At 34.8% G+C, this 14,440-nt stretch overlaps 3 protein-coding genes across 3 annotated transcripts; 1 reads left to right on the top strand and 2 right to left on the bottom strand.

Annotated features, from left to right (window-relative positions):
- LOC109825734 lies at positions 2,455-3,938 on the top strand. Its single transcript, XM_020392613.1, has 3 exons — positions 2,455-2,709; positions 2,814-3,174; positions 3,243-3,938. Exons 2-3 carry the CDS (start codon positions 3,080-3,082, stop codon positions 3,877-3,879), a joined length of 732 nt encoding a protein of 243 aa, XP_020248202.1. The 5' UTR covers positions 2,455-2,709; positions 2,814-3,079; the 3' UTR covers positions 3,880-3,938.
- Positions 9,648-11,404, bottom strand: LOC109825489. The gene is made up of 6 exons (XM_020392345.1): positions 11,200-11,404; positions 11,035-11,122; positions 10,884-10,961; positions 10,194-10,328; positions 9,958-10,127; positions 9,648-9,828 (listed from the first exon to the last, which is right to left on the bottom strand). The coding sequence occupies exons 1-6, from the start codon at positions 11,391-11,393 to the stop codon at positions 9,648-9,650; spliced, it is 846 nt and encodes a 281-aa protein (XP_020247934.1). The 5' UTR covers positions 11,394-11,404.
- LOC109825491 lies at positions 13,118-14,354 on the bottom strand. Its single transcript, XM_020392349.1, has 2 exons — positions 14,004-14,354; positions 13,118-13,697 (listed from the first exon to the last, which is right to left on the bottom strand). Exons 1-2 carry the CDS (start codon positions 14,348-14,350, stop codon positions 13,118-13,120), a joined length of 927 nt encoding a protein of 308 aa, XP_020247938.1. The 5' UTR covers positions 14,351-14,354.

Genomic DNA, 14,440 nt, shown 5'->3' on the forward strand with positions numbered 1-14,440 from the left:
TAGATAATGTTGTTCATCGATTTTTATGTTAGGGACTAATTGATGCTAAATTGTGTAATGTAGGACTCAATAAATTCTTCGAGACATGAAGTTGGACACATTGGAGAGAGAGAGGAGGAGAAGACTTGAAGGATAAATAGAGGATTTTAGATATGGTTTCTTTTGATAGTTTAATTATGTTGTGGTAATTTGGCTTGTAGTAGCAAATCATGGTTATTTGTTGTAGCAAATCATGGTTATCATCTATCTATAGCATGTTGTATTTTAAATGAAGGGTTATTGCGTAGCCTAGAGTTTCTAATGAGGTTTTTTTGCTAAACTCTTTTGTGTCGTTGAGTCTTTTTATCATGGCTAGTTATTAAAGTAGTATTTTTGTTCTTTGGAGATCGAAGGTCGATCTAGTATTGGATGAAACATGAAAAAATGCCATAATAATGAATATTTTGGACATCATTATTATTTTTGTATTCTCTCATTCTGGTTCATGAAGGATAAGATATTTGCATGCGTATTTTATTATTGCTACTGAAGAGACCAATTTTAATTTTGAATCACTTCTCAAACTTTTTTTCAAATCCAAATTCATGTATAATAAAATGTATCCAAATATTAGATTTTAAATCTTTGATTTCAAATCCTTGCATTTAGTAATGACATCCAAACAAGAGATTTTATCAAATCATGAATTTCAAATCCTAGATTTGAAATCTCTTGATTGTAAATCAAGCTTCCAAATACGAATCTTAGTTTCCAAACGCAGCCTAAATACCGATAAAAATCAATATATCCTTCAACTACAATAACTCAAAATTAAAATCAAAATCTTAGAAACTGATCAAATCATATATAATCAAATAAATACCGATAAAAAGCTTCCTCAATTTGTTTCCTTCCTGTTCCTTCCTGATGCCTAAAATCCGAGAATTGAGAAGATGATGGTAGAGAAAGTTTCATGATGATGAGGATAACAATAAGCATTTTGCAAAATTAATAATTGCTAATTGATGAAGGTAGAGAGACTGGAACGGCGTTGTCGGAGTAAATTCGTAACCGATGGAATGGAGAAGGAAATAAACGATGGTTCAGGGCATTCAATTTTCTGATTTTTTAGTAATATAAAAAAGGGTAACTTTGTTAAATTTATGAAAGATGAATGAAATTTGGGATAGGGAAAGTTTTTCTAGTACTCTCTCTTTTAAAAGAAGAATCATTTTAAAATTTTACTAAGGTTTAAAGTTTAACCACATATGAGGATAAATTTAAACTAAATAAAGAGGCAAGATAAAATGGAGGGAAAAGTTTAGGCTTAGCTCATTTAATAATGTGCAATTAAAAAAACCCAAGAAAAGTTTTAAAACTATACAAAAAGCCCCTAAAAAATATTACGAATATCCTTGAAAAAATAAAAAATTACAAACAACACCCAATAATTCCAAAGCTACAAAAAAAAAAACAAGCAAAATTTTCAAAAATTGTAAAAACACACTAAAATTCAAACATATGAATAACATTGAAAATTTTAAACCTTACAAGAAGCACCCTGAAATTTTTTAAATTTATAAAAAACACCCACCAAAATTGAAAATTATAAAAAATATCCTCAAAAATCAAATAAAAAATAAACTGAGTATTTCAAATCTAAAACATAACAATGAAAATCATGGAAATACGAGCAGCCCCAAAAGTTTAATATTAACATAGTACACCTTAAAACCTTAAAACTTACAACAAGTAACATAAAAAAAAAGGGAAAAATGTGTCCAGGCCCCAAAAGTGGGAACTTCGTGTGACTAGCCCCCCTGTACTTTGCCCTATGTGGAATAGCCCCAAAAAATGGGCTTTAATGTTTTAAGCCCCCTCCACGTCAGCTTTATACTAAAAGCAGATGGTATTTTATAAAAAAACCGAAACTGCCCTTCTCTTTCTTCCCAGACGAGTCCTGGAAGTCACTTCTCATTAATGCGATATGATGGGGAAAATGGAGGGAAATTTCCCCCTTTTTTTACTCCATCTAACTAGTTAGTTCTCCATTACTCCTCCTCCTCAGACCAAAATTCTCTCCATAACTCTCTCCATCATGAGCAATAACTAGTTAGTTCTCCATTACTCCTCCTCCTCAGATTAAAATGGCTGAAAAGGACATCATCTGCATTGTCTCTTCGCAGTATAAAGCGGTATTCTTGAAGATTAATTCTTCAACCACCATCTTGGATCTCAAGTTTGATGCGGCAGAGAGGTTAGATCTTCCATACGAGTCATTAATTTTGGCATACGAAGATCAAACAGTTGGAAGCTTAAAATTTCTCATTGAGAACGATGGTGATCTGACGTCTATGGTGGAGCATTGCCACAATCTTGGACTGAAAGAGGTTCACGTGCAAGCTTTTAAAGAAGGAGATGATTCTTCGAATAAACAGGAAAACGAGCAAGTCCGACAAGACATGTAGAAGACAAACCCAGGTAGCTATATTCATGTTGAACAAAATGAGGGGAGGTTTACAAGGTTATTCATATGCTACGCCGCCTGCATAAATGGTTTTTTATACGGCTGTAGACCACTCTTATTTTTGGATGGTACCTTTCTTAAAGATCGATTCAAAGGCATACTCCTAAGCGCCGTAGCATATGATGGAAATCAGGGGATATTTCCATTGGCGTATTGTATATGCGATCAGGAAAATAATGTTAACTGGAAGTGGTTCTTACAAGGTTAGTTCTATCCCTAGCCATGTTAGTTCTGTTGCAGGTTATGATAATTCTAGCTCATTCATTGCTAACTCTAATTCGTGTATGGTAACCACAACTCTTTGTAGGTTTGTGGTCTATTCTCTATGAAAGGCCAGATCCATACAACCCTCCACACAAGCTAGTGATAATTTCAGATGCGGATAAGGGGATCAGAGAAGCAGTTAGAGAATTTTTTCCAGATTCTATACACTCTCGATGTGTGTTGCATCTAGTGGAGAACTTCAGGACAAAGTTGAAGGATTTGGGATTCAAATCAAAAGATACTCAGATCTTGGGTAATCTATTGCAATCTGCCTGTTACAAATATACTAGAGCAGAATGGAACGATTACATGGACGACATTAGACTGGTTGACGAAAGAGCTTACAATATTGTGATGAACTACGCTCCAGAAAACTGGGCCAATGCGTTTTTCCCTGGAGTTAGGTAAGTTATAAGCTATTTCATTACATGACTATTATAAGCCGCTTGACGAATTCCCTATTATGTTTCAGATATGGTCACGTTACATCAAATGTTGCAGAGTCATTCAACAAATGGATACATGAGGCTAGGCTACTACGGATACTTCAACTGGTAGAGCACATACGTAAACAGATTATGGTTCGTATGAATGAGCGACGAACCATGGCTGAAAGTTGGAATCAATTTCTTTGCCCCAAAGCTGAACTTGCTCTCAAAGAGAACATGGAAAATGGTCGTCCATTGGAGGTTCGTCAGTCCCACACAGGATTATTTGAGGTACAATCCCATAGATCTTGTCAAGTGGATCTAGACAATAAAACATGCACTTGCCGTGGGTGGGATGTAACCCGTGTCCCTTGCAAACATGCATGCGCATCCATTATGTTTATGAAAAGGGATGTCTACCAGTTCTGTGACTGGTTTATGACGGTTGAAGCCTTTAAAAAGAGCTACGAGCCAATCCTCTACCCTATCCCTGACTTTGAGAAGCGCATCGTGCCAAGGGATGAGATACAGATCCTACCTCCACTTACAACAAAAAGGAAAGGGAGAAATAAAACCAGGCGTATCAACAACAGAACTGTTTACACGCGGCCAGTAAAATGTTCTCGATGTCATATGGAAGGTCATAACCGTAAAACATGTAATGAATCTATAGCTGACTAAGTGTTTGATATGTTGAAGTGTTTTCGTCCCAGTATGCAACAAATATTTTGTTTTTTTCCGATTGAATGTTTACTCTTTGTTAATCGGGAACTAACATCAGCTTACACTAGATAAAAAGTTGTAAGTAACAAAACAACTATCATATTAGGCCTAACACGCTTAAAAGAATAGAACTAACATCTCAGTTATTCGATGCGCTCGAGGGGCTAGGAGTAACAAGCCAAAGAATAGAACTAACTTGGTATCAGATAGTACTAACATGTGCAGAAGCAGAACTGACTTGGATCGGAACAGATTACAGAATAGAACTAACACTCTACAGGATAGCACTAACACTCTACAGACTTGAACTAACACTGTGCAGAATAGAACTAACACTCTACAGATTAGAACTAACACTTTACAGAACAGAAATAACTTGGTATAAATTAGAACTAACTTGGTATAAATTAGAACTAACTTGGTATAAATTAGAACTAACTTGGTATAAATTAGAACTAACTTGGTATAAATTAGAACTAACTTGGTATAAATTAGAACTAACTTGGTATAAATTAGAACTAACTTGGTATAAATTAGAACTAACTTGGTATAAATTAGAACTAACTTGGTATAAATTAGAACTAACTTGGTATAAATTAGAACTAACTTGGTATAAATTAGAACTAACTTGGTATAAATTAGAACTAACTTGGTATAAATTAGAACTAACTTGGTATAAATTAGAACTAACTTGGTATAAATTAGAACTAACTTGGTATAAATTAGAACTAACTTGGTATAAATTAGAACTAACTTGGTATAAAATGAGAACAAACTTGGTATAAAATAGAACTAACTTTGTATAAATTAGATCTAACATTGTATAAAATAGAACTAACTTGGTATAAATTAGGTTTATAACGTTGTAAAAAATAGAACTATCTTGGTATAAATTAGAGCTAACGTGGTATAAATTAGATATAACGTGGTATAAATTAGGTTTATAACGTGATATAAAATAGAACTAACACAAATTAGATATAACGTGGTATAAATTAGATCTAACGTGGTATAAATTAGGTTTATAACGTAGTAAAAAATAGATCTAACTTGGTATAAATTAGATCTAACGTGGTATAAATTAGGTTTATAACGTAGTAAAAAATAGATCTAACTTGGTATAAATTAGATCTAACGTGGTATAAATTAGGTTTATAACGTAGTAAAAAATAGATCTAACTTGGTATAAATTAGATCTAACGTGGTATAAATTAGGTTTATAACGTAGTAAAAAATAGATCTAACTTGGTATAAATTAGATCTAACGTGGTATAAATTAGTTTTATAACGTGGTATAAATTAGGTTTATAACGTGGTATAAATTAGGTTTATAACGTGATATAAAATAGAACTAACTTGGTATAAATTAGTAAATTAGATCTAACGTGGTATAAATGAGATATAACGTGGTATAAATTAGGTTTATAACTTGGCATAAAATAGAACTAACATAAATTAGATATATAACGTGGTATAAATTAGATATAACGTGTAATAAAATAGAACTAACAAGCCATCACACGCTACAGACTTGAACTAACACTGTGCAGAATAGAACTAACACTCTACAGATTAGAACTAACACTTTACAGAACAGAAATAACTTGGTATAAATTAGAACTAACTTGGTATAAATTAGAACTAACTTGGTATAAATTAGAACTAACTTGGTATAAATTAGAACTAACTTGGTATAAATTAGAACTAACTTGGTATAAAATGAGAACAAACTTGGTATAAAATAGAACTAACTTTGTATAAATTAGATCTAACATTGTATAAAATAGAACTAACTTGGTATAAATTAGGTTTATAACGTTGTAAAAAATAGAACTATCTTGGTATAAATTAGAGCTAACGTGGTATAAATTAGATATAACGTGGTATAAATTAGGTTTATAACGTGATGTAAAATAGAACTAACTTGGTATAAATTAGTAAATTAGATCTAACGTGGTATAAATGAGATATAACGTGGTATAAATTAGGTTTATAACGTGGTATAAAATAGAACTAACTTGGTATAAATTAGAAATAACTTGGTATAAAATGAGATATAACGTGGTATAAATTAGGTTTATAACTTGGCATAAAATAGAACTAACATAAATTAGATATATAACGTGGTATAAATTAGATATAACGTGTAATAAAATAGAACTAACAAGCCATCACAAGCTACAGATTAGAACGAACACTGTGCAGAATAGAACTAACACTCTACAGAATAGAACTAACACTGTGCAGATTAGAACTAACACTCTACAGAATAGAACTAACACTGTGCAGATTAGAACTAACACTCTACAGAATAGAACTAACACTGTGCAGATTAGAACTAACACTCTACAGAATAGAACTAACACTGTGCAGATTAGAACTAACACTCTACAGAACAGAACTAACACTGTGCAGATTAGAACTAACACTCTACAGAATAGAACTAACACTGTGCAGATTAGAACTAACACTCTACAGAACAGAAATAACTTGGTATAAATTAGAACTAACTTGGTATAAATTAGAACTAACTTGGTATAAATTAGAACTAACTTGGTATAAATTAGAACTAACTTGGTATAAAATGAGAACAAACTTGGTATAAAATAGAACTAACTTTGTATAAATTAGATCTAACATTGTATAAAATAGAACTAACTTGGTATAAATTAGGTTTATAACGTTGTAAAAAAATAGAACTATCTTGGTATAAATTAGAGCTAACGTGGTATAAATTAGATATAACGTGGTATAAATTAGGTTTATAACGTGGTATAAAATAGAACTAACTTGGTATAAATTAGAAATAACTTGGTATAAAATGAGATATAACGTGGTATAAATTAGGTTTATAACTTGGCATAAAATAGAACTAACATAAATTAGATATATAACGTGGTATAAATTAGATATAACGTGTAATAAAATAGAACTAACAAGCCATCACACGCTACAGACTTGAACTAACACTGTGCAGAATAGAACTAACACTCTACAGATTAGAACTAACACTGTGCAGATTAGAACTAACACTCTACAGAATAGAACTAACACTGTGCAGATTAGAACTAACACTCTACAGAACAGAAATAACTTGGTATAAATTAGAACTAACTTGGTATAAATTAGAACTAACTTGGTATAAATTAGAACTAACTTGGTATAAATTAGAACTAACTTGGTATAAATTAGAACTAACTTGGTATAAAATGAGAACAAACTTGGTATAAAATAGAACTAACTTTGTATAAATTAGATCTAACATTGTATAAAATAGAACTAACTTGGTATAAATTAGGTTTATAACGTTGTAAAAAATAGAACTATCTTGGTATAAATTAGAGCTAACGTGGTATAAATTAGATATAACGTGGTATAAATTAGGTTTATAACGTGGTATAAATTAGGTTTATAACGTGGTATAAATTAGGTTTATAACGTGGTATAAATTAGGTTTATAACGTGGTATAAAATAGAACTAACTTGGTATAAATTAGAAATAACTTGGTATAAAATGAGATATAACGTGGTATAAATTAGGTTTATAACTTGGCATAAAATAGAACTAACATAAATTAGATATATAACGTGGTATAAATTAGATATAACGTGTAATAAAATAGAACTAACAAGCCATCACAAGCTACAGATTAGAACGAACACTGTGCAGAATAGAACTAACACTCTACAGATTAGAACTAACACTGTGCAGATTAGAACTAACACTCTACAGAACAGAACTAACACTGTGCAGATTAGAACTAACACTCTACAGAATAGAACTAACACTGTGCAGATTAGAACTAACACTCTACAGAACAGAAATAACTTGGTATAAATTAGAACTAACTTGGTATAAATTAGAACTAACTTGGTATAAAATGAGAACAAACTTGGTATAAAATAGAACTAACTTTGTATAAATTAGATCTAACATTGTATAAAATAGAACTAACTTGGTATAAATTAGGTTTATAACGTTGTAAAAAATAGAACTATCTTGGTATAAATTAGAGCTAACGTGGTATAAATTAGATATAACGTGGTATAAATTAGGTTTATAACGTGATATAAAATAGAACTAACTTGGTATAAATTAGTAAATTAGATCTAACGTGGTATAAATGAGATATAACGTGGTATAAATTAGGTTTATAACTTGGTATAAAATAGAACTAACACAAATTAGATATAACGTGGTATAAATTAGATATAACGTGTAATAAAATAGAACTAACAAGCCATCACACGCTACAGACTTGAACTAACACTGTGCAGAATAGAACTAACACTCTACAGAATAGAACTAACACTGTGCAGATTAGAACTAACACTCTACAGAATAGAACTAACACTGTGCAGATTAGAACTAACACTCTACAGAATAGAACTAACACTGTGCAGAATAGAACTAACACTCTACAGAATAGAACTAACATGTTATAATATATAACTAAAAGGGTGCAGATTGGAACTAACACAACATTAGTTATGCTAATATATAAGAACTAACACGGTTCTCTGTATTTGGGTTAAGATTTGTAACAAACTGTTTTTTGGATAAGCAAAATTTAATAAGAACTAACACGCAATGATGCCAGGTCTTCATTTGTTGCTGCCCTCGCTGGATCGGTTTGGGTCTAATGTATCCTTCCCTGGCGTTACCGTCCACCGGCGAGATGTAACGGAACCCAAGCCTCTTAGGGATTTCAGATAAATCCCTAACCTTGAGTAGAACTCTACAGTCTTTGAAGTTAGAATGTGTTATGACGTCCCTGGAGTACATTACACATTCACCGATACCAATGAGCAGAGATTGAAGAAATTCAAAATTCCAGATGTGGTATGGGAGATTGAATAGGCGAATCCATACTAGAAAGGGTTGAGGCAACGTTGTTAGCCTCAGATCCTCTTTCCAACGGCGAAATCTGCCCTTAAATGTGCCCATATCTATCAAACCGAGATCAATAGCTTGGGCAAGAACTTCATCGGATGGAAACTGTACCATGAAGCTGTTCCCTGCCGCCTCCTTGATTTGATGGGGCCATGACCTAAGATTGAAGCGGTAGGCCAGCATTTCTCGGAGCTCCTGCACCGATGGACGGCCTCTATCAAGATTGAAGATGGCGAAAGCAGAAAGATGCCGTAGGGTGCTGGAGGTGTTGGCCGGGACGGTAAGCATCCTCGGAGGGGCACGAGCGGTAATTCCATGATGACAATCTCGAGAGCTATGTCCTGTCCCATGACAGTGTACACAAGAAGGATCCCCAGCCATTTGTGAGGGTATACGATGAAAATAGATAACGCTGGGTTGCGGTTTTTAGCAGGGGGAGGGGTTTGCAGAGGCGCCTACGCTGGGACCAGTAGAAGAAAGAAAGGTGGTGACTGTACAATCGATGGAAGTTCGTATTAGGTATTTAAATTAATTAATTTATTGAATTGACTTGGGAACACGCGAATATATGATGTGATATATTAGTGTGATGGAACCGTCGCTTCGAAAGAAGTGAGCAGCTGGAGGTCTGAAGATAACTTAAATAATTAAAAATTTAGAACTGGCTATGAGATAGAACTAACGAGCATGGTACAGAATAGAACTAACGTTGTATGAGTTAGAACTAACGAGCATCACTAGAACGAACATGGTACAGATAGAACAATACATCTGATAACAATCATTTTCAATTACTTAAATATACATACATTATTGTATTTGTATGAACATATCATTCATCACTGTACACTGTTTCTTCTTTATGTCTTTGTTCAAACCCAGCCAGTAATAATTGTGCGCCAAGTCTTGCTCGCATAGCTTCAGGGATATCGTTCGGAGGATTAACCAGAAATGTTGATCGTCCTTCAATTATGGATTTTATAAAGAGGTAGACGAACACACCACAGTCAAAGCTGCAACATAGAATGAGTTCATTAGACATTTTCGTTCCGTTCTAATACTATAACATGAGTTCATTAGACATTTTCGGTCCGTTCGAATACTATAACACAAATTTGAACAATATAGACATCGGAACTAACCGTCCTCTTTGTTGCTCGCATTTGATGGCTTGATATCTAAATATTTTGCGCACATTATCTTCAATAAAATCAGCATGATGGGCATCAAAGAAGTTTATGATTTTATTAACAGGCTCCATCCAAGCTTCGTGCCCAGCGGAGCTGTAATGCTTGACGACTTTATCTTTAAGATCAACTTCTACAAGATGCCAATGATCGTGCCTGACCAAAGGGATCAAGAGATGCTCCATATTAAGGTCAACTTCTACAAGATGCCAATGGTCGTCCCTGACCAAAGGGATCAAGAGATGCTCTATGCGGTATGCGGTATATTTGTCAATGAAGTTCAGATAATGCTCGTAATTGTTCACCTCCAAGCCATAGAGTGAGTGCTGCAAACACATCATGTTTGAGTTGAAATTAAAACAAACATGAGCTGCGAAGGCTAACTAACACCGTATTAATTAGAACTAACACGCTACAGAATAGAACTAACGTTCTACAGAATAGAACTAACACTGTACAGACTAGAACTAACACTGTGCAGATTAGAACTAACACTCTACAGAACGGAACTAACACTGTGCAGATTAGAACTAACACTCTACAGAATAGAACTAACACTGTGCAGAATAGAACTAACACGCTACATAATAGAACTAACGTTCTACAGAATAGAACTAACACTGTACAGACTAGAACTAACACTGTGCAGATTAGAACTAACACTCTACAGAATAGAACTAACACTGTGCAGATTAGAACTAACACTCTACAGAATAGAACTAACACTCTAAAGAACGGAACTAACATGACTTATGGTAGGTCTAATTTGATGCTAACTAGAACTAACGTGACTCATGGTATAACTAGCATGGATTACACAAGATCTAACATGAATTTCAATCAAAACTAACGTGGTGAAATTAGGAATAGCATGTTCTTACAAGAAAGAACACCGATACCACTCCATATCCTTTGCCGTATGCCTCCTGGCTAATCGTGTCCAAAACTGCTTCTTCCACCTGTAATTGTTATGAAACATTAAAATTCAATTTAAACAATATAATTTGAATTATTAAGGAAGTATATGTTAACCTTGTCGTCAAGGCGGCCACCACGAAGCACATATAACAACTCTTCCCTGTTAATAGTGCTGTTGGTTGTTACTATAACATTATATCTCCTGGTATAAATTAGAACTAACATGAATTAGAACTAATATGTGGAGAATTAGCATATAAATAGTCAACTGAAACTTACTTGTGAATCTTCTGAGAACAAAATTTGGTTAGGCTCTCAATTTTAGCTTTGTCGAGTCTTTCTGCTACGGGAGATGGTATCTTTAAATTATGTACAAAAGCACCTGTGCTATCTATTATGCGTAAGTTAAACAATGTAGGGTCTGGAAGCTCATTATTCAGCTCTCCCAATAGAGCTTCCTCTTCATCTGTCATTGGCTTCGAACTCAACGCATCAAAAGTGGGGATTTGATTTTTTCAGCTAGTTTTACTTTTGGTTCAGGACTTTCAAGTATATCTATACTAATTTTTTCCTTTTTCTTTCTTTTGCCTTCAGTATATGGTGTCCTCTTCCATTTAGATCTCCTGCTTACCCTTCTTGGCTTTGGTGGGCGCTTTGCTTCCACATTGCTCGTTAGAACATCTACAAGATTGTCCACATCATGTTTAATATTCACAAGATCCTCTTCCTCCTGTGCTTCCAACTTATCTACATTCTCCTTCTCTTTATCTACAATATCTTCCTCCTTATCTACACCATCAACAATATCCTCATCAAAACCTTTGTTATCTACAATAAAATCCATATGCTCCTCTTCCTTATCTACCATACGCTCCTCTTCCTTATCTACAATATCTTCCATATGCTCCTCTTCCTTATCTACCATATGCTCCTCTTCCATATCTACAATATGTTCCATATGCTCCTCTTCCTTATTTACACTATCCTCAACCTTAGTATCTACAGTCTGGTCAACCTTACTATATACCCCCTCCCCTGGAGAAGTAATATGCTCCTCTTCTATTGCCTCATCGTCAGCATGATGCTTTACATCCTCTTCAACAATCTTATGTACATGTTCTTGCATGGTGGGCTCTTCCTTATATACACTGCTTGTTTTGGACTTCTGTTCGTCTTGAGCTCCCCGTCGCTTCTTCCTAATTTCATTTGTAATTTTCTGTTTGATATTTGACTTAAGGAGCACTGAGTCTATAACCTCATCATGTCTTCCACATTTTTCAATTATCCTGTTAAGCCTGTTGATCTCAATCATGAATTCTTTACAATATTTGCTCTTGGTCTGCTTTGTAGCAACAAGAAGTCGTTTGAGAAATTTAGCAGAATTTTTCCAAAATGTGAGTTGCTGCTCAATGGGAAGAACATTGATCTCCTCTTCATCGTCAAAAGCAACGTCAATATGCTTTGCCATGATCTGTTATTGATACAAGATTATAATTTTAAGTAGGATTAAACATAATTAGGATATTCTTTGCAGTTAGTGTGAAATGAGTACGACTTAACATAACAGGATACTTACGTAACCTATTGAGAAGTTCTTAGTAGTTTCTTCCTGCAAAGCCTTCCTCTTTGCCTGACGCTTTTGCTGAAGAACTTCATCCCTCTGTTCAGCGGGAAGTGAATGAACATGACCAGGAGAAGCGACCTCCGCAATAGGCCTATGGACAAATGTTATTGACGCTGACTTAGCCTTTGAAATAATTGTCGGCATCCTCATAGATGCGATTCTCTCCTCCCCTGATGCCCAATTTGTCATTGGAGGTCTGGAGGTGTCTAAGATGGCATATTTCTTTATGCCTGTCATCTCATAGTACCAAAGCTATACCAAATAATATATTTACCATTAACATTTAATACTAGACTAGACCAAAGAGAATAAAATATGGCTGCATCTAGAACTAACATGGTGTAAATTAGAACAGAACAGAACAGAACTAACACGCTGCAGAATAGAATTAACACTCTACAGAATAGAACTAACACTGAGCAGATTAGAACTAACACTCTAAATAATAGAACTAACACTGTGCAGATTAGAACTAACACTCTACAGAATAGAACTAACACTGTGTTAGTTCTATTCTGTAGAGTGTTAGTTCTATTCTGCACAGTGTTAGTTCTATTCTGTAGAGTGTTAGTTCTAATCTGCACAGGGTCTAGGGATACCTTCCCCTGCTATGGGACTCCATATCATAGAGCATTGGTACAAAATTTGTAGCAGAGCAAAATCCTCGATATCCCGCTTTTTGGTAGATTCAACAAGCCGTTCAAGTAGCCCTTCAAGATGTTTACGTTGGCTGGTTTCTGATTTTTTTAACTTCTTACCCTCTTCAGAAATGAAAAGCTTAGCGAAGTATTCCAGCCATATTCTGCTTCTTGAGTCCCTATTGTTCCTTATGTCCTCCCCATAAATTGGGAAATAAGTATGGTTGTGGACCCATTGCAAATCAAAACTAACATTTTTCATACCCCCACTTTTTGAATCAGGTATACAAAAGGTGTTATTATCTCTATCGAAAAAGCTCAGCAGCAGCTCAAGGGTGGGCCGATCAGCCGCAGGAGCCCCAAACAAAATGTAGTGCTGAAATATAGAACCGCAGTATGCATCCCTATGCCACTGACGGATCTTCGGGGCAAGGCGCTTCATAAATGCCCAATAAGCCCCGATATTGGCCGTTAACCTTAGTGTTTCTGCTGAGCCTGTTAGAGCAATTTTTTTCCTGCAAAAAATTTTCGAATTTGTACGTTCAATAAGACATATGAAACAATATTAGACCTAGCACTAACGGGAACAAAATAGAGCTAACACGTAATATTATAGAACTAACATTGGACTCATATTAGAACTAACATTGGACTTAAACTAGATCTAACGTTGGTATAAATTTAGAACTAACATTGGACAAAGCCTAGAACTAACAATATTGGGTTAATCTGCATTGTCTCTTCGCAATATAACATAAGCCTAGAACTAACAATATTGGGTTAATCTGCATTGTCTGTTCGCAGTATAACATAACACTTACTGTTTTTTTGAGGGGGGTTCGTTGGTACGACCAGCCATTGTCGTCCTCCTTTTCTGGTCTCGCCATTGTAATGCCTCCTTTTGCATTTCGATTAGGGTTTTCGTAGCTTCCGTAGCTTCCTCCGTGCTGCCACCCGCAGATGAAGCGCCTTTTCCTTCCAACTCGGCTCGGTGCCCGACCTCGTAGTCGTTACTGGATTCTTCCGTAGACGACGACATTTTTCCGGCGAAAACCCTAGAAACGTTGAAATTCGTACAGAAATTAGGAAGATGAAGAGTTCTTGATGACGGTGCTAGGTGGAAGAGAGAGAAAGAGAGGGAGAGTACTTGTAAAGGTGAGGGGCACATTAACCCAGCTCAGTCCCATCAGAGAGCAAGATCGTAACTTCCGCTGGGTTTTTTCTGAGAAGAGTCAATTCGGGGCCTCGTTGCAAATAC

This window comes from Asparagus officinalis, chromosome 10, assembly GCF_001876935.1.
Source record: "Asparagus officinalis chromosome 10, Aspof.V1, whole genome shotgun sequence".
Lineage (NCBI taxonomy): Eukaryota > Viridiplantae > Streptophyta > Magnoliopsida > Asparagales > Asparagaceae > Asparagus > Asparagus officinalis.